The sequence below is a fragment of the Callionymus lyra genome, chromosome 11 (genome assembly GCF_982586985.1).
Source record: "Callionymus lyra chromosome 11, fCalLyr1.hap1.1, whole genome shotgun sequence".
Lineage (NCBI taxonomy): Eukaryota > Metazoa > Chordata > Actinopteri > Syngnathiformes > Callionymidae > Callionymus > Callionymus lyra.
In genome coordinates, this window is record NC_141828.1 from 12232723 (window position 1) to 12253405 (window position 20683).

The 20683-nt window shown below is 41.8% G+C and overlaps 1 protein-coding gene across 2 annotated transcripts in view; it reads right to left on the reverse strand.

Moving 5' to 3' along the window:
* Positions 1-202: 202 nt before the first annotated feature.
* fgfr2 (fibroblast growth factor receptor 2) overlaps positions 203-20683 on the reverse strand; it is a 43739-nt gene continuing 23258 nt past the window's right edge. The window contains exons 7-18 of one of the 2 annotated variants that reach the window (XM_087803317.1): positions 20449-20639; positions 20143-20281; positions 18274-18467; positions 17697-17836; positions 13989-14110; positions 13283-13393; positions 12285-12475; positions 10991-11113; positions 10052-10122; positions 5934-6071; positions 5586-5691; positions 203-1978 (exon numbers count right to left, since the gene is read on the reverse strand). In XM_087803317.1, coding sequence (XP_087659443.1) covers positions 1814-1978; positions 5586-5691; positions 5934-6071; positions 10052-10122; positions 10991-11113; positions 12285-12475; positions 13283-13393; positions 13989-14110; positions 17697-17836; positions 18274-18467; positions 20143-20281; positions 20449-20639 — 1691 coding nt within the window. In that variant the 3' untranslated portion in view covers positions 203-1813. Of the gene's footprint in view, positions 1979-5585; positions 5692-5933; positions 6072-10051; positions 10123-10990; positions 11114-12284; positions 12476-13282; positions 13394-13988; positions 14111-17696; positions 17837-18273; positions 18468-19516; positions 19662-20142; positions 20282-20448; positions 20640-20683 lie in introns of both variants that reach the window. The other variant, XM_087803316.1, reaches the window with a different exon arrangement.

Here is a 20683-nt window from a genome sequence, read left to right on the forward strand (position 1 = left end):
TTTGTGTACTATGTTTATGGTGTTTTTACACACTGTGTAAGTTTTCTTAGGCCCATATTTGTGAGACAAAACCACATAGAGGTCTGACTAGTGTTTCATCGCAACGGAAAAGATGCGTTTTCTTGGCCAATGGAATCTTGCCTTCTGGCTTAGCTCAAATCTGCACACATCAGCTGTAAGATGGAAAAGAAACAAGACCACAACAAATTTATTTCCTGCTGATTTATTTGCAAATGTGACATCAACACTTGCAAAACATATTAGAGTTGGTCCGGTAGAAAAAAAACTTCTGTCGTACTTTAGAGGGATTGACTAGAGAGCTATTCCCGACATGTTTTTATTCATTATAAATATCCAGAAATCATCTCCTAAAGTGTTAACTCGCTGGATAGAAATTCTTCTAGATAAAAAAAGAGATTATCTGTCTATAAATGTACAGTTCAAAGAATTAACTTAATATTCACATTCAAATATAAAATTACAAAAAACCCACTAGAAAATGTCTTTCGTGTCACTTTTTGTAGTACTTTCATTAATGTCCTGAATTTGTTTGGAGAAAATGACATTCATAAAAAAAATAAAAAAAAAAGGTCAATAAATTAGCGAGCTAAGTGAGAGAGAGGCCGCGTCCACACGACTAGACGTTTACGTTGTATTTTGAATTAAAGGAAAAACTCTTGACGTCACAACATTTACCGCCACATTTTTTTTGTAATGCGATCCTGTGCAACATCATGCTAGTTGTGTTCCACTGGATATTCTTGCCGGGATAAATCAGAAGCGTCGCACAACTTGTTGACTTTGACGCCACTTTTTCAACTAATAAAAAAAATGTAAAAAAGTACTGATCTGGAGAAAATTACCGACAAAAAGGGCGCTGTGACAATTATACACACAAACAGATACACAACCAGATGCATGCGGAGACACACACTTAAACTCAAGATGCATACAACCGTATCGAGCAGGACACACATAAAGTTACACATAGGAGAACACACAAGTTTTGACCAAAAAAACATGCCACAAAGCTACAAAAGAAACACACACCGTGATTCCCACACAATGTTGGCAAACACAAACAAGTACACAAACTCAGACAACACACATACAGACAAGAAGCTACACAAAGACCTACAGAGTAAAAAAAACATTGAAATCCGGATGAAAAAGAGTCGTGTGGACGACGCCTCGGCGTGTTTCCTCAATAAACGTGCGTGTAAACAGATATATCAGGTATCAGACGTCGGAAATGACAAGTGTTAAGTCCATACAAAAAATATTTCACTGTAAATATATAATATATATTTATACATATTTGAATATATTTACAAATATACCAGCACTATACATCGACTTCACCTCCAGGATATTTGAGACTAACGAGAGACAAAAAGAAATATTACAAAATAAAGAGGAGAGTCTACGCCGCCCTCCTTCTATTCCTCTGTTAGTCCTGGTTCCTATTTTTTTCATCCTCCTTTTTTACTCCAGAAAAAAAGTTCATCTCAGTCCGAAACATTCCTCGGCGAGGACAGAGCAGTCTTGGAATGCCAATAAATGGAACGGGATCTCCAAACAAGTCCGTTAAAAAAGAAGAGTCTCTGTGGTATAAACATGAGAGGTCGTGGGGGGGGGCGCCGTGGAGGTCGTCCTCCTTTTTTCCTTTTTTTTTTTTACTTCAGGCAGTTGAAGACTGTCCCAAAAATTTCCTTAAGACCAGTCTGAGTGACGACATCGCCACGTTCACCATCCACTCCTCGGAAGTCCACGAGGAAAGGGATGAAGTCCGAGCAGGGAAAGATAGGGGTTCTCATGTCTTGACGTTCCCGTTGATGTGCTGATACTTCGGCAGACACGGCTCGTCCGGTAACGGGTCGTGGGAAAACACGGAGTCGTCGCCGGAGGAGCAGGAGCTCCTCGTGTCCGGGAAGCTCGGGGAATACTGCTCGGCCGGAGCGCACAGGTCCAGGTACTCCTGCAAAACAAGACGGCGAAAAGGGGGGGTTGAGATCATTTTCACGCCGGCGAGCTGGAAAGAAACGTTCAAACGGGGGGGAACATAATTATGGAGTTTTGGGAATTTCCAAGGAGATGGAGGAGCAGGAGCAGGAGTATCACCTTCGTTATGATGTTTATACGAACCGGAGCAAATCACGCAGCAAGAATTTATGAAGCGCAGCAGAATAATAATCTCATAACTGGAGACTGAGGGAAAATATTTGTAGTCATAATAGATCAGAAATTAGTCGGATCATGTGTCAGACTTTGGACGGTTTAGACGGTTTCATGAAAAAAGTGGAATAAATGATTTATTAGAGGGTTTTACAATGAAAAACTGACTTCTTTAAATGTTCTGCTGTTTATTTTACAAGTGTCTCCTTTGATTAAGTTATCAATATTCATAATTGGTTAAGAAAATGCTTATTAAAATGAAAAAGGCAGTTTTGACTGACTGACAAAAAAAATGTATCAGAATAAAAGATTAGAGATAGATTAAAAAAAATAATAATAATTACACAAATTCACTTATTTTGGAATAAAAATATGAAAAAAACATTTATTTAAAAATAATATTTAAAATATAAAGTGATAACTTCCAATTATGGACACATTAAAAAAAAACATTATAAAAATGTAATCAAGTTTATTGAAAAACATTTAGAAAAAAAGTAATAAAACTGTATAAAAAGCACTGGAAATATTCTAATAAATATTTATAATAAAGAAGAAACCTTTAAAGTCCTTGTGAATAATAATAATACAATTAATTACATAAATGTGATTTGAAAACAATAGAGTGCCACAGTTCAGGAGTAATGATTTTGGAAACAGAAATAGAGAAATAAATGAGGAAATGTGAAAGATTACATTCATAATATTCAGGGTAAACTAAATGAAAAAACTATATATAATACATTAATTAAAATATATACTGTATCTACCCAATGTTATCAACATAAAAGGTAAAATATTTGGAAATATTCATTTTAATTAACAATAAAATAAACAAAAAATGTTCAAAATCTTTTGAGACAACCCAGACACTCCATCTTCCACATGTTCCGATGATTCTACTGTTGTGTTTATAGATGTTCAGTGAGTTCTGGAGGACGTTTTGGACCCAAAAAAAGTGGAGAACGTGATGTGGAGCAGGCGTGTGGCTTCTCGACCGAGGAGATGATGGCACGTAAAGAAGCTGGCACACAATGCTCCGCCATCCTGTTATTAATTTCGGTTGTGTATATGCATGAGAGAATCCTGCGGTGATGTCGCCCCTCCTCTCACTTTTTTAAGGTCCATTTTTTCCCAGCTCCGGAGAGCTCACGTTACTAAAGACCTCCACATCTGCCAGCGGTTTGTGGCAGGGAGAAACTTCGGGGGGGGAGCAGGTTTCGAAAAAAAGTGCTTTATTACATTTCAAAAGTTCAAACTGAACGTTTTTTTGGCTGGAATTCAGAGCTGACAGCTTTTCATCGACGGGCTCTTTTCAAAAACGCACGACGGAGATCGCCAACGACAGCAAGACCTATTTAGCCGAGCGACGCATATTTGGGATGATTGGGCGACCGGGGGCCAGAGCCGCCATGTTCGGCTGCCGTCAAACGGTTTTCGGCCATTTCCTTGGGGCTGCTCTGGCGAGAAAAAACGTAGCTTGGAATCGTGAGCTCCACAAGTTGGACGACAACACCTACAAGTCGTGTCTGGAAGCAGATTTAACGGCAGCGGAGGGACGATAGGGATGTTGTCGTGACTCATTCGCGAACCGACGCCAATGCTTCTGACTCATCCGTGACCTCGCGAGGCTTGTAACGGTAGCGTGGATCTATTTCTGAATCCTGGCTGAAGGAGAGGCAGGTAGTCGACCGAACGCTTGGCTGACGCCGAACAAACTAGTGCTGAGGGGAATGAGTCACGGCACTGACTCAGATCTACGCACTCGCTACAGAAACAGTCGGACTGAGGCTTCACCTACACTTAGTTTGTCCAGCTGATACTTTCATTTATATAACCCAGACATAACTTAGGGGTTAAAACAGTATTTCAACTGAGGCAGGCGACTTGAATTTTTTGGTATTTCACAGAGAAAAAAATGTTTTAATAAATTCAAGTTATGTGTAAAAGATCAATGGTTGCTTTTGTTGTTTGGAATATAAATTCGTCAGAAAAGAAGCTTTTATTTATCTCTTCAACGATGGATTCTTTGGCTCAGTATTTCATCAGCAAATATTGTTTTGATTGTGCGTTTGTTGCTACAGCCAAGTTATGTCTGAAAGACTTATCGTTGCTTTTGTTGTTTCGCAATATAAAACAAGTAATACAGAAACAAAGTCATCCTTTGTTTTCTTTGTATTGTATGCGACACGAAGCTGTCAAAGAAGCTCATCCAGAAGCAGATCTCCTGGATACTTACTAAAGATATTGACCAGATTATCTAGTGTTTTTAGACAAACTCAAGGTCTGGAGACAAAGTCTTTTGGTTGGTTTATAAATGAAGACTAGAACATTTGCAGAATATAAGGCAGTGTGAATGCTGAATCTGCTGAATCTGTAAAGTGAAATGCTTGAAAGTAGGAACTATATCTAGTAAGATGGAACATCCCATAATAGAATTGTATCTAGTAGTCAAGTTTGTTGATAAAAGTTAACGTTTCTAGGTGAATGTACCTGAAGGTCAAAGTGGAAGGAGTTGAAACATGAGTTATACCATTCAAGTGAATGGTGAAAATGGGTAGAAAAAGAGGAATAAAAGAAAGAGTTGATGAGATAAAAGAAAGCTAGAACATAGCCCGCATTTTGGGAACGAGCCAAATTGATAAAAGTTAGAATGGTTCAAATCGGATAGAATTTGTAGGAGGAGATGAGGTACAAAGTTTGGGTCAGAAGAAGTTAAATGAAAAAACAGAATGCCGATGCTGTGAATGCCTTCACACAATGAATGATCAAGTTGATATGTTGACCTATAGAGACGTCAGTGTTTAAGATAAGATAAGTGACAGAGATTATTGATGTCAATCAATACTAATAGAGTATAACTGATTCTAAAGTAAAGGAATTTGTTTGGTGAAGAAAAACAAACGTAGAGATAATTAAGAACATTTTAGCTGCAAATAATGAAAAGTCAACATCAAAGTCAAACTCTCATACTTCCTGTTAGGTGAAGATACATGTTGGCCTGTAACTTAGACGACAACACAGACTTTAACCCCTCGAGTGATTGAGTTTGACACCCCTGGTTTTAGTCTGACTTTTTAATGACTTTACAAAAGGTAGATAAAGTTCATATTAATGCTTAATCACTTGGTTTTCCCTGATCACATATAATGACAAACCATCTCTGTATTTTGTCTCATCCATTCCACCTTGCCTGCATTCTATTTTTCGCCTCTCTTCATCTATAAACCCCTTGTTTTCATCCCCTCTTCTTCCTGCATCTCCACTCTTCCTTCACATACGTATTCTGCCATCCGAGCTCCCGTGAGACCTTCAAGCTAATGCTCAAAAACTTGAAAACTTCTACTGTGCTCGTGTATTCGCCGTGGTTTTGTTGAGTGTTTGCGACTCCCGCTCCGCCGAGGACTCACCTCGTTAGTGCTGAGGGTGAGAATGCGATCCAGATCCTCCACCAGCTGCTTGAACGTCGGCCTCTGAGACGAGATGGCGTGCCAGCAGTCCTTCATCATCATGTACCTGGAGTGTTTTTTAAGGGCAGGATTCATTATTCACAAACTTTCTCTGCACTGACACGAGCTCATTTCATTCCTCTGACAAAACAAGAATCTACATATCAAACGTGAAAGGAAAGCAGCGGTTAGTCCGGATGGGGGGGTTTCGATGTACATTTTTGATGGACTGCCGCTGATCTCGGACACCATGCGGGTTTTTTATGATAATTCTTCTAGTGTGAATTTATGTCTTGCGAGGATGCTTACAGCTCGTTGGTGCAGTTCCCAGGCTTGTCCATGCGATGGCCCTCTTTCAGCAATTTGAAGAGTTCTTCCACGGGAATGCCGGGGTACGGGGAGCCCCCGAGGGTGAAGATCTCCCACATCAGGACCCCGAACGACCAGCTGCGGAGACACGACACACACACATCGTTCAAGTACCAATCGGGAGGGTTCGGTGTCAATGTCGTCTTTCTGCCGTGAGGTGACACAACCCGGCTCCCCAGTGCCGTTCTCAAAGGGGGCCTTTGTGCCCAGCTGGACGGGCGCACAGGCCGGTATTGTCCGGTGACACCACACCAATACAAACACGAGACCACCCGGAGCAACGCGAGCTAATGAACATTAACAACTTCCTGGTCATTAACTATCTCGGATCCGTCAGAGAGAGAGAGAGACCCCCGGACGGGCCCCCTTTATCAGCTCCTCATCTGCTTCTCGTCTTCCATCACTACTTTGTAACCAACTCGCCGTCGTTGTCTTTCGTCCAGCTGCGGCCAGCCACGACAAACACGTCAAGGGTCACGATGAGCGACCCGACATCTGACCCTGCTCCGGCATGTTTATGTTTCCAGTCGACTGGACACCAAGTCGAGTGCCAGATCAACAAACACGCTCGTCGGGAAAAACATGTCCTGAGTCTAGAGTACAAAGAACCCACGTTAAAAAAGAACATTTTGTTTCGTTTGTTGAAGCGTTTGTTTGTCACTGAAGTGACTTTGAGTACAGTCCCTTTTAACATTTCATTTATTTCTTTATTAGTAACAGAACCAGAACTCTCTGCTAGTATAATGATTCCTAAGAACAGCCTAAACATAGATCAGATTCACCTGCAGATGCATTAATAGTTACAAAAGACTCCAAAACGATCAGTGCGAATTCAGTTTTTAAAAAGGAAAGCAGAAAAGGATACTGCTAAACTACTTAGGAAATCTACAAAACATTTAGCTGCTTTATGAGTTCAATGAGAGGGAGTGAGAGGATTACAATGGCGTTTAAACACTTATTAAGAACTTTTTTAATTTGTTGAGTTACGCAAGCAAAAAAACGTTTTTTTTATTTGTTTCCTGTGTTTTGTGAAATGGCAGAAAAACTGGAAGATAAACGTTCAGGCGTAAAAGATTATTACTGTTTATAGATAGTTTATAAATATAGTTGCAGTTATACTATAGTTTGTAACAGAATAAAATATTATTATTGCTTTTGTATTCCGGTTCCTTTGTTTTCTTTACCTTGTTATAAAGTTGAAAAATCAAGTTTTGTAATTTTACCATTTAAACTGTATGATATCAAAGTACATTTAAAAACCCTTGAAGTGACAGTTACCCGGAAATTCTAACTGCAGTGGTGATATTTCGTGATATTTACCAGAAGTGTTTTCTGTCTGTGTAGCATGTTAGCATTTTAGCTTCTGCTACAAACAATCTTAAAATACAGACTTGTTATATGTCATATTTCTTTCCCAAAAAGTTTCTCATGTCGAGGCTTCAATACAAGATAGACATGGCTGACGAGCCACATGGAGGTGTTTTGGATGTTTTTAAATATTTTTTTGGACGAAATAAAAGTGAACGCCGTTCACAACCGTCAAAATGTCGGCCTATAAATCTTAATAACAACAGATTACTCTACCTAATCCCAACCTTTAGTCGATATGAGTGCGAGTAGAAAATGAGTGACATTAGAATTTTGGGTTTACTATCCCTTTAAGAAGTGTAAAAAATCATGTACGTCTTCTACACGAGTGTTGAATCATATGGTCGTCAACTCAGAAGGTAAGAATAAATCACCGACTGTTCTCCCGACATTCATATTGCAGATGTGAGCGAAACTGACGCCAAAACGCATCAGATGAGCACATCGAGCTTGAAAGATTCATGGTGGGAGCTCCGGGATACAGAACATGTGTTCCTCCACAACCTGAGCCCGGGTCGCTCACAAGTTCTCAAACGGTAACGGCCTCCATTGTGATTCATGTATTCATGGAAACCGACGTCATGTATGGATCGCTTGTTTACGTCTCCTGCCGCCTCACGCCTCCATTCATTTCATAGACTATTTGAAAAAAAAAAAAAGCCAATTAGTAAAAGTGTGACGGGACATAATTGGAGTCGCAGACTCGCACCCGCTATTGATCGAAACATGAAGGACGAGCTCACATTTGCGCCCCGTTACAGATCCTCCGTCCGAGCGCTTAACTGGATGAGCGCGATGTTTAGTGTACACACTCAAAAGAATCTCCTTTCCCAAGGTTCAGCGTGCCGAGCGTTTATCTAATTGCTACGTACACTTTCCACCGCCGTGTGTCTGGAGCAACGACTTCAAACGACGCTGTCAGTACACATGAGGCTCAAACACCCCAAAACACGGCCACTCTCCGGCTTTTTGTTCCGTTTTTTAAGAAGCGCTCCTGAAGTTGTGAAAGAGGGGTCCGCGACTCACATGCCAGAGGAACGACAGCGACGGGAGGGAGTGAGTTTGATCATCAATCGGCTCTGAAATGATGAGCTTCATGTTGAGACGGAGGTGGCGAGGAGAGTGAAGGGGGGGCGGCGGGGGCATTGTCGGGGATCTGACATGTGTGGAGGCCCCAAAAAAGGAGAGGAGACCTCCGAGCGGGGATGCAGGAGCAAGATGTGAATCGGGCTGAGGAAGGCGGTGCCGGTGGGCTCCGGGGCTCCTTCCACAGCTCTTTGAAGCTGCGCAGATTAGTAACACGGCATTGGCTACAAGTCTAGCGTGAAATCCTCACTTTTTGCCAGAGACCGGTCAGAACCGGCCCCCGATTGCACCCCCTACCCCCCCACCACCACCTCTGACACTCGCCAGCAGCACACCAAAAACACCTTGCTCTTTGCGTACGTCTCAAAAGCTTAGAAAAGCTCTAGAATAGCGCATCAAAACTTGTTTTTGAACTTTGAGGACTAACTGAGCCACAATCAATTGGAATAAAAGGTTATCATAAAAGATAAGTAAATAAAGATTAGATACACTGGGTTGCAGTTTAGCAAGCAGCTATTTCACTTGAAATAAAAGCAACTACACATGCTTTTGTACCTCTTCAATTTCAATTTTGCATTTTACTTTAGATATATTTTTATTTGTACCCCTTACTCATAAATACTGGGTTTTTAGAAACATTTATATATGCGGTAGTTGCTCAAAATATCACTGTTAAACTTCCTTGTTTTTATTAATATATATACTGTTTATGTGTGTTATAAACTGTATATGTGTGTTATAAACATGCGATTTATTTAAACAGCAGAAGAACACAATCTAAGAATTTAGTCCCATGATGCCGTTCTACACACAGCTCGATTTGGTAACATACGATTGGTCGCTACGATACTCTACTTCAATTAAATGTTGCCATGTCAAAACTTATCCGCGGCTGTTGTCGGTTGACTGGGCGGCAAAGCATTATGGGAGATGTTCATGTCATGGTTACTGGGAAGGTTGTTCAGATGGATTCATATGTAAAACTTGAGTTTTCAAGTTAGAATAAATGTTGTAAGTTATTAAGTGAAAAATTAAAAGGTTACAATCCTTCCATTTATTGCAGGGTTATCATAACGTAACCCCCGCACTAAAGCTTTTAGTCTAATTTAAGGCGAAAACAGTGTTTTTATCACAAATATTTTTTGTACCTATGGCCACAATTTTAGGTCATAGTGTTTGTAGAAGAGTGTGAAACTTTCCCTTGCCAGATTCAGCCTAAAGACCCAAACAGAACAACAAACTTGAAAAAAAAAACTGCCAATTTTTCTACTGGACAGGATTAAAGCAAAAAATGTAACCAAACTTGCAGGATATTTTCATTTCTGTCGCTGACGTGATTTACAACTTAGTGTCAATATTTGTTGTTCTAAATGCCTGGCTGTATGAAGATGAGAAAAAAGTATTATTTACGATTTTAAAAACAACCAGCATTCCAAATCTGAAAGCTCAAAACCAACCCGCCTGTTCTCCTCAGCTCCAGACTTCATCTGTGAGTCAAGAGGGAGAAACAAACAGCCGCCTCAGACTCACACACCACCCGCCGCATCGATTGACCTCGATCAATTACGCAAACAGCACATGGGAGAGTAATTCTTCCAACTTACACATCGCTCTGGTGTGTGTAGACCCGGTCGAAAAGTGCCTCTGGAGCCATCCATTTCACCGGGAGACGACCCTGGGGGCACAGAAAGGTAAGAGGTCAATTCAAATCTAGCAGCTAAACAACTTATTGAATGTCTCGATCAGCATTCTTTTTACTTTCTGCAAATCTCATTACTCGTCCAGGGACCAGACCGGCCTTCCCCAGAGGAACCTTTACGTAGTTAAGGCTGATAAAGTGGTTTACTGATAAGACAAAGTTTATCTCTCCACTGCCACTAAAAGGCTGGCAAGAGTCCATGTAAGTAATGAGATGTTATACCGATACCAAAATTAAACGCTTTTTTTTTTTTCCATCCTCTGTTATCGTGCATCACCTTTCCATAGATTCTCTGATCGGTTTTATTTCGAGGCTAATCTCATCAGTCGGGGTTTTGTCGGAAAGGGAAACGAGGACGTGACACATGTAGCGGAACAATGGCGGCTCTGTCTGGATTCATTTAAAGTGATCACCATTGTCGCCGCCGTCATTGTGCTAATCATCATTACTCCCAGCATCGCCGCATATTGTTGTTGTTGTCAGCGAGCTCTCAGCGTGATTGTGCATGTCATGAAAGGGCAACCATGCATAAGGAATGAGGAACGTGGTTCGGCGGTGGGAAACAAAACGGGGCACCACTGGTGCCGCCATGGAGATGTCAGTTATGTTTAAAATGCTCCTCTCGCTGTCTGTCTCTCTGGCTCAACTGTCAAAGAGACTCGGGATAAACAGGGAAGTCTTAAGCAGCGCGACAATCACCGACGGCCTGGGAACCCTCGGATGCTGCCAAGACACCAGCCGAGGGATTGAAGAGCAGAGAAACCATGGAAAAAAAGGGAGCTTCTGTTGCTCTATAACACCTTTGAGAAGAACATCTACATCCTTCTGGGGGTCGACGACTTACATTGGTCGTCTTTTTGTAGTAGTCAATGTTGTGGACGTCCCGGGCCAGGCCAAAGTCAGCGATCTTCATGAAGTTGCTTTCCGTGACCAGGACGTTTCTGGCCGCCAGGTCTCTGTGTATGCACTGGGATGTAGAGAGCGAGGAAGGAGGGAAGGAAGGGGACGAAGAGAAGGGAGGTCAGAGAGTGGAGAAAAAAAAAACGTGGAGAGGAAAAGAGAATAACACAAGTTACCTCATTGTATATATAAAATGGCTCAGGTACAGCTAGACTCAACAGCGTGACGCCACCTTCAACATGTCTGGATGAGTTGGGATTCTTGACATTCCTCGCTACATATAAGGAGCATACATGTGCAGGAAGGTTCGTGGAACCGTGCCAGAAATTCCAACACTGACTACATGACCGAATTATTCGCTTTAGTCCAACTCAGATCAGACTTTTTGAAATTCAGGTCAACTAAAATGGATCTCATGATTGATCTTATAAAATGTTGTGCGTATATATCCGTCCTGGTCTTCTGCTCTTCATCATATTATGACAGAGATTCAAACTTCACTCATTTTCTATTCACCCTAATGTTGACTTTTTATTTTCAGAGTAAACCATTTATTTTAGGCAGAAACAGTCCATTTTAATGCAGCGGATAGTGCTCGGTAGTTGTCGTCTTCATTTTCTTCCAAAAATTACACACTTAAAAACATCCGGAAAAAAAACAACAACTAGAAATATAAAGCTTAGTCTGTATATTTTAAGTTTTTTGTTGTTCAGTCTCTCAGTTCTTTGATCATTGCACACAAGTGTCGGTGCTCAAGATTTAGGCTGCTAGCCTAGCATCGCCAGCTAAAATCAAGTTTAAAATATAGACTTGTTTATTTCTTTTCAGCAACAATTTGTCTTGTCGAGGCTTCAATACAAGATAGACGTCACGGACGAGCCCCGCAGAGGTATTTGAAGGTTTAAGCGTTTCATTTTGGAGGAAAATGAACCTTAGCATCAGTCACTACGTTAAAATGGATTTCGATTTTTACCTGTAATTTTTTCAAAAAGCAATGGATTACTCTGAAAATAATCCCAACCCATTAAATTTTATAGAAATGATATATTGCAAAAACAAATCTACACTAACATTACATGAAAGCATTACCAATGTTGCTAACAACCATTAGCTCACTTTACATGGAGAAAAAAATTCTTTCTTTCTTGGATTATTAATTCAACGTAGTCACTAAGAGCTCTCGGCCAATAGAAGTTGAGTTAAGGCAATCCATAAAAGCCTTAGAAGGGGCATCTCACCTTTTGCGATGCCAGGTACTCCATCCCTCGTGCCACCTGGTAAGTGCACGAGACCAGATCTTTGAAGGTGAGCTGTTCGTCGGAGACCCGGGCGATGTCGTAGGAGTACTCCATCCCGGGGGGGCGACGGGCTCTGAGATACTCCCGGAGGTTTCCTTTCGAGGCGTACTCCACGATCACGTACAGCGGACCTGCACAGGAGAGTCTCAATCAATTCCCAAAAGTTGAACGCAAAAAAACAAGATATGAGCCTTATCAAAGTTGACTTTATTTTTGGTAACACCCGACAGGATGTAGGGCGCTAAATGTGTCGCCCTTCTTGTGCAATAGTGGGCAGCAAAGAACAAACTGAATTTGACTAGATATGGCTACATAGTGGCTGGGTCCCAAATTGCGTACTTCTCCGAGTGCACTAGTTTATAGTACACATTAAGGTAGTGCCAAGTAATTGGCCATTGCACAAATTTTCGACAGATATTACTCAAAGTCTCAAATCAAAGACTACCGCTACACACCGAAAATGACTCGATAGCTTCTTCTTCTACTTTTTAACACTGATCGCAACCGGCCGTTGGAACACTATCGCCAAGACTTGACAGCGCTTTTCGCCAATTGAAACTAGTTATTAAGTTGTTTAATTTTGTTATTACTTTCGTTGTATTTTTTTGTGGTAAAATGAGTGTTTTCCTGAGACATTTACACCAGTATCTGCTCCAAAGATGCATCGTCAGTGACGTAGCTTTAGCGCCATCTACGTCACTAAAATGGTGACCGTTTAGGGTGAAAAGTGTCCACACTCGATCCACACTCAATTTTCTGGCCATTTGAGTGCACCAATTCAGTGTGCATTTAGCACTTCATTTTTTCCCACACTGCTAATTGTGACGCACTGGTGCACTCAAAATACTAAGTGCAGAAGCGCGCGATTTGAGACACAGCCAGTCTCTTTTTTTATTAACCAAGACCAAACCAAGAGAACATTGTAAAGTGTCACTCACCCTCTTGTGTGCAGGCGCCCAAGAGATTGATGATGTTCTTATGTTTTCCGATCATCTTCATCATTTCCATCTCCGACACCAGGTCAGACAGGTCCTTCTCCGTGGCGTCGTCTGGAAGCACAACACGAGATGATCGTGGACGTGTGGAGAGGGGGGGGGGGGGAGTTCACGCCGCAGTGGTCAGCGCGAAGAGATCGTTTAATTAGTCGCTTTTGAATTTTTTTCTCCGCACAGACAATGTGGGCTAGGGTTTCGGGCCGGAGCGGGACCATCCTCGGTCAGACGACAGAGACATCCTTTGAGTGCCCTGCTTGAATTAAGAAGCCTCAATCTGGATTCATTATCTCGTGCACAGGCCGGTGACATCTACACCGTCGGGAAGACATGGCCCACATTCCAGGGCGCCATTACCTGACCTGGCGTAAAGAGCAGTTTTCTATTGACTCTCTAGAGTTTTTCATTAATAAAAGCTCGCGTGACTCACTTCTTTGTGTGACTGAGCTCCAGCCAGCTGCTGCTCTAAGGGGTCAGGTATGTGACCGCCCCCTTTACCCTCACCTACCCGACCAGCCCCCCCTTTAGGTGTCACTCAGCAAGCCCCAATAAAGGATAATAATAGGTGCTTGAGTGAAGTCTCACTAGAGCTACAAAGTGTTCTCTGATAAAGAGCGGCGTCTTTATCCTCCAGTTGTAGGCAGATGCTTACCTTTCAACATCTTCACGGCAACGGTCACGGCCTCCTTGGGTTTGTCCTTGTCGATGCCGAGGGCCTCCGCCATCACCACTTGGCCGAAGCAGCCTTCGCCGAGAGGCTTACCGAGGGTCAACCTACAAGAGAGCAAAAACATGGGAGTCAGATGAGCAGCTGAACCGCTAATCTCACAAAGTGGGCTTTAGCCTTCCATTGATCCACCGTAACAACTCACATATATGTAAGCAACGGAGCCAAACAACTCGCTCTGTCTGTTTCGCTTTGATTGTCTGTCTGAGTGCTTTGTTGGCGCGCCGTGAGCGGCCCGTGCCAAGGCAGTAGAGAAGGAGGCAGCGATAATCACCAGATAAAGCGAGGGAGCGACACTCGCTTCTAAACTGTTTACCCTGCCCTGGCATGTAGCGATATACACTCTTTACAAGTCATTACACAGAGCTTAGCTTAGCCCCGACATATTAGCCGGTGAAAGATAGACGTTGGCACACAAGACGATCTACCTCTGATTTAATTACTCTCTGTCCGTCAACCTCGATTGACTCGTCAGACGTCATAACTAGGGGTGTGTGTTAGAAAGAACACAATACAATGGAATATATTGAAATACTTCAGGAACTAGGATCGGTACTATTGTCTGAGTACTTGACTCTGGTGTTTCTTGCAGAATTGACAACTGACTACATTTGTTCGGAAGCCAATATTTATTTTTAAAAAACCCTTTTTTTACACACTCATTGAAATATAAACCATAAAGGAACTATGATAAGATAATGATAGATAATGATGAGTACTACTATTGTAGCGTGAAAAAACAACGTTCATTAAGTGTATATCTATCACGACGCTAGCACACACAGTGAAATAGACCTGATTTTAATTTAATTTTTACGCTATCGAGGGCCACATAAAAATGATCCGGTGGGCTTGATAGACAGATAGTTTTAGGTCTAATTCCAAATTAAATGAAATGCCAAGAGGAAAATAAAAAATAGCTAAAGTTGGCAGGTACAGTGATGAGTTCACTGAGAGTTGAGAAAGGAAAGAATGGAGTTAATAAGTAAGAATGTTGGGTTTTTTCGTGAGTATTGTGTGACATTATTGAGAGCGAGCCTGACGCCAAACAATGACGCAATGTAAAGCTGAGTTAAAGTTGCAGACATTTTTGAGATCCTAGTACAGTCCTAACACTCACTTTGACAAAAAAAATTGTTTCTGTGAATAGTTCTGATATATCATCTAATTTAACTAGTTTTAATTTAGTACTTAAGTTCTTATATTATTGTTGTTATCAACTTAAAAGCCGTATATTTGTGTTTTTTCAACACCTTAACTGTTATAACACATGACCATATTACACATTTTCAATCATTCCAGAGCCATGAGACCAACACCTGGACATGGTTCATAACAGGGTTAAGTCAGTGATATTCACCATCAATCTCACTACAGCCCTTCCACGACCTCTGCCCTTTGCACCGCACAGGAGAGTCTTGTTTTGTTTTCTGTTTTGATTGACAGGTGTTGGTTCCACCCCTCAGGTTCAGCGTCCTGGCTATGTAAACACTCTCGCGGCGCGCCATGAGGGCCGCGGCCCCCGAGGCAGGCGCCCGGCCGCAGTAACACAATCCCCTATCTGTTCGCGCACGCTCGCTGAACTCAATGGCCACCATTCTGTCCGCCCAGCCGCACATAATCGATGTTATTTTTTCACCGCAAACGTTAGCATTCCTTAGCATTCCGAACAAAAAAAAACCCCAACACGATCCCTCGGGCGCTGGCATGACAAGTGCGGAATAAAAGACCCCGGGAGAAAGTGTTCGGCGATTTATTCTGGGCCCAGACAAAACACCCCCCTCTGGCCTGTCGGTCATTAAAATCAAACTTTTCATCAGAACGCGGTTCTTGGAGGCTCACACCGGATCAGGTTACATCAGGTTCTTTTAAATTTATGATCACTGACTTTAACTGGAGACAGACGTGCATGGTTTACACATCTTTATTCTCACTCCAAACCAAAGACAAAAAAAATGACATCTGCGCTTGTTCCAGTAGGTCCGACCTCAAGAGCTTCACCGGCAGATCAAAGCTAACCACGAATTAGCATCGAATTATTCTTCATCAGCGCGACGAGACAACTGCCTGAATTTTGAGCAACATTTGAGCGATGAAGTGGCTTGTTTATTGCAGGCAGCAGTTTCGACCGGGGCCTAATGGTGACGTTCATTTTCATAACAGATTGCTCTCGTGTTGGTTTGAGATGGATGTCTCGGCAGTTAGCAAAAAAAGTAATTAGCGCTAATGGTCTTAAATTAGAGATTCAACGAAGTCTCCAGACGGATCAAACGTGTTCCCGTCCTCAACGGCTCTGACTAATCGCTCCAAATGAACAGTGGATCTTCTGGTGGGAAAGTTTCACGATTCCTTTTAGCGTTAGCGACGAGTCAGTCGATGGACGATGTTTGTTACAGTTAGTGAATGCATCTTAAAAGGTGCCAATGAGGATGTAAACGGAAAAAGCTCCGACACACTTGCAGAACTACACGGACAATAATTGATTTGAGGTATTTCTTGAGCGTTATCCAGGAAAAAAAAAGCATTTTGTGGCGAGAACATTTGAACAAGGTTAGTGAAGTAACGACTATAAGATCTTCTAAGAGTAATGAAATAGGAGAATAATGCATTAAAGTGTAAAAAACAAAACTAAAATGATCATTTTACAAAATATTATTTAAAATTCTTACATTTTGATTAAAGGGTTAGTTCCCCTATAATTCAAACCTTACTCATTTTCTACTCACACTAAGCCTTGGGATTCATTTCAGAGTAATGCGTTCCTTTTAAGAGTAAGAAGCAAGATGAAGAATAAAGAATAACAAGCAATACAGACAGGAAGTACCCCGTGTAAATATCGCGAGCACTTCCAGGGCGCATAAGGTTTGCTATCTATACTGGTTCTTTCAATATTTACCCGAGTACTTCACGTCTGTATCGCTTGTTATTCTTTAAGCTTCTGCTTAAAATATATTTTTTGTATTGTTGAGGCTTAAATACAAGTTAGAAATTACAGACGAGCAGTATGGAGGTATTTGGATGTTTTTAAGTGTCTTTTTGGACGAAGATGAAGACAATGACAACTGAGCTCCAGTCGCTACATTAGAATGAACAAAAAAACAGATTACTCTGAAAATAATCCCAACTCTTAGTTGACATGAGGGTGAGTAGAAAATGACTGAAATTTGAATTTTGGGTGAGCTATTTATATAGTATAAATAATAAAATACATATGAAAAGATTAAAATAGATTCTCTTCGTTAATAACATTTTTTTATGAAAGAATTGAAGTTATTGAAAAGCAAATTTAAAAAGCATCAATTAGACCCCAGGTCTGCCCTTGTTGGGTATAATCGGAACACCTCACTAAAAAGGAATTAATGAGAAAAGATCCAATCTTCCTTGGCCTCAAATTGACAGAGGAGTGCAGAGTAGTTTCAATCATCAACCAAAAAACCCTGATCGTTTCCATCAAGTCAATTCCATGACCGATGAGCACTTAAACAAGCTCTCTCGGGCTAAACTCACCGACTATTAATGTGCTTTAATTGCTTCGGTTCGTAGCATCGCTTCTAATGGAGGCCGTTCCCATTTTACACATGAGGACGTTAAGTCGTTTTTTAAAACCACAATCGAGTCGACCGAAACTCCTACCTGTCCCTGGAGAACTCCCAGCGAGGGTCCTCGGGAAGGTCGTACTCCGGGATCGGGCCGTCGTGCGCCGAGCTCCGCCGCGTGGTGATGCGGACGAGCGGCGTGCTGGAGTTCATGGATGAGCTCGAGTCCGCCGACACCTGCACGGGAACAAACATCCGCTGATCATCGCCGCCACAGCTCAATGACCAAATAAAGCTCTGAGGCTTTTTCAAGAGGAGTTATAGATTGTTTTAACGAAAACTAAATCAACTCAAGCATGAATGTCGACAAAGATCCCCCTCCACCTTACCTTCACACCGGCATCGGGCTTTCTGTACCTTTTTTTTCTTTGGGACTCAAAGCAAACACAGATATGGCAACAGCTTCAGGCATGAGTCTGACCTTACTGAATGACGTAGTTTGGACTAGTGTGAGCTATTTTTGCATGCACTGCTGACTTTTAAAACAGACCAGAAACTTGTCTTAACACTCTTAAATCTAAGATGTCCGAGCTTTAATGTGAAACAATGTGTCGTGTGTCTACTCCTCTCTGGGTGTTAGATGCCTTTAGAACTCTTTATCTACTTTCTGTTACCTGGCGGCGCAGGGGGATCTGTTTGCTGAGTTTGTGGACAGCAGGTTGGCCTCCGAAGTCGGGTTTCTTGGCGGTGTTCCTCATGCGGCAGACCACTACAATGCCCACCATGCAGGCGATCAGGAAGACGCCGGCGCAGTAGATGGTGATCTCCACGTAATCCGGAGGGAGCGGCTGAACGTTTTTCTCCGAGGCTGAGGAATAAGATGGTAATGAAGAGAAACGAAAAAGGTATTTGTTAGAACATTTGTAATAGACACGATGATCACTGTACATTTATGATCTTGGTTATTTGGGTTTTGGTTATTTCTAAATTGCTTTAATGTTATAGATGTAAAGAAAAAACTTAATAATTCGATTTTATAATAAGAATAAAATAGATGTTATTTTGAAAAAACAAATTCAAATGTTCGAACAGCACATTTTTTTCAATTAAATAGGGTGACAGTATAATAACAATCCATAAGTAATGTATATATTCATGGTATACAAAATGCTAAATAGCATTCATAAAAAAAGTTTATGTAATTATATAAGGTACATTTTATTTTAAGTAAATAGATTATCTCAAAAAAGGGAAAAGATCAAATATCTGTAAGATTGAAGGGAAATATTTAATCAAAAAACCAACTATGATTTTGTTGCTACTAGTAAATTCTATCTTATCTTTTGTATTTATGGACAGGATTATTTCAAAAGCCAAAATCAATTAGATTATGAAACAGTAGTTTAGCCCCTATAATCAAGAAAGTTTAACACTTTTTTCCAAAGTTTAGCAAAGCTTATTTTATCGACTGATAGTTATCACTGGGAAAAGCTACACATCTAGAAATCCATGCAAAGGCAAAACATTTGAGACATTTTCCAAAGTTTAGGAAAGAAAAAACAAAAGTAAGGCGACTATCAGTAGCAAATATTTTCCTCCTTTCTCAGTCTGGCGACACTTGAGCTGTTCAGGGAGTTCGACTTCCGTCTCGGTATAATAATAAGTGGACTGTATATGACTCTGTTATCAGCTCTGAGCTTTCAGCAGCTTTCCAATTAAGATGATAAAATACAATATAAGCTGCATTTTTCTTGGGTTACATTATCATGCTAGTTGATAATCGCTGTAATCTAATATTCCAGACTCCGAAGGGAGGACTTGTCTGCCACAGATGTAACCGAAAACACATAATCCAGACATTTTAAACGATGCTGAAAGAAGAAGGGGAAGTAGGGGACAGTTTAAGAGTGTATATACCTGGAAGCACCGTCAACCAAGCAGTGTGAAAGGAGATCCCAATAGAATTACCCGCCAAGCACGTATAACTCCCAGCATCTTCAAATGTTACATTGGGCAAGTAGAGAGCTTCTATCTCCTTATCGGTGGTGTTAACACCGGCGGTCTGGAGAAAATGAGGAAGAGGAGGTGGAAAAGAAGGTTGTAGATAAGAGCAGGGGCAGGAAGAAGAAAGAGAGAGGGAGAAAAGAGAGACAAAATGAGACCCATATCACCAAGATAGAAAGAATTGCCGTCATGTCCTGGTTCTTGTCTAGTGGAAAAACGTGGATGAGGAAAGAAGACACAGGAATATCCCAAACTGACACCATGTGAAAAATATACACAAAGTTCCCGTCACCAACAAGACCCTCATAAAAAGTTCCACACAAAGAACATGGAGGACATGTTGAAACCGCACACCCGACAACAGGGTCAGTGTGGGTCCCACCAGAGCTTCCATGGCTACACAAGGTTCTGCTCAGAGGTAGACATCGAGGGAGAGAAGGGGGCCACTAAGAGACCATCGGCAGAGTCACCAAACACCACAGGAGGTCAGGGATGCAGCCCAGGACACCACACACGTGACGGTCATGTCTGTGGGTTACCTGGGATGACAGTGAGCCAGCCCGACTGGCTGGCCTCGCCTATATAATTGGAGACTTGACAGACATACTCTCCAGCATCATCCTCCGTCACGTTGGTGAGCCTGAGCATCTCCACGTCTGAGCTGTTAATGCCTGATCGCTGAAATCCACATAAACAATCACATTCAGAATCCCAAACGATCGCAAAGGTCTTGGAAGGGGGAAACAATTTCAATTTCGCTTCCGAGATCGAAGTAAGGGGCGACACCTGTTAGGAAAACTGGAACGAATGATCTTCAACCCTGAGTGAGGAAAAACTGGTAGTACCTTTAGAACTCGGACGTAGGGGTTACCATCGGGGCCGTAGCGGCTGCCGTTTTGAGTGATGTGCTTCAGCCACTGGATATGAGGTTGGGCGTCACTGTACACTTTGCAAACAAAGTTGGCGTCCTCGCCGACGTAGACGGTGATGTTGGCAGGAAGACCGGCTTGGAGAATGGGCCTGTGTGGGGACCGCTCTGTTTGGGGGGGGAAACAAAGTGTGAATGCTAAGATTGAATGC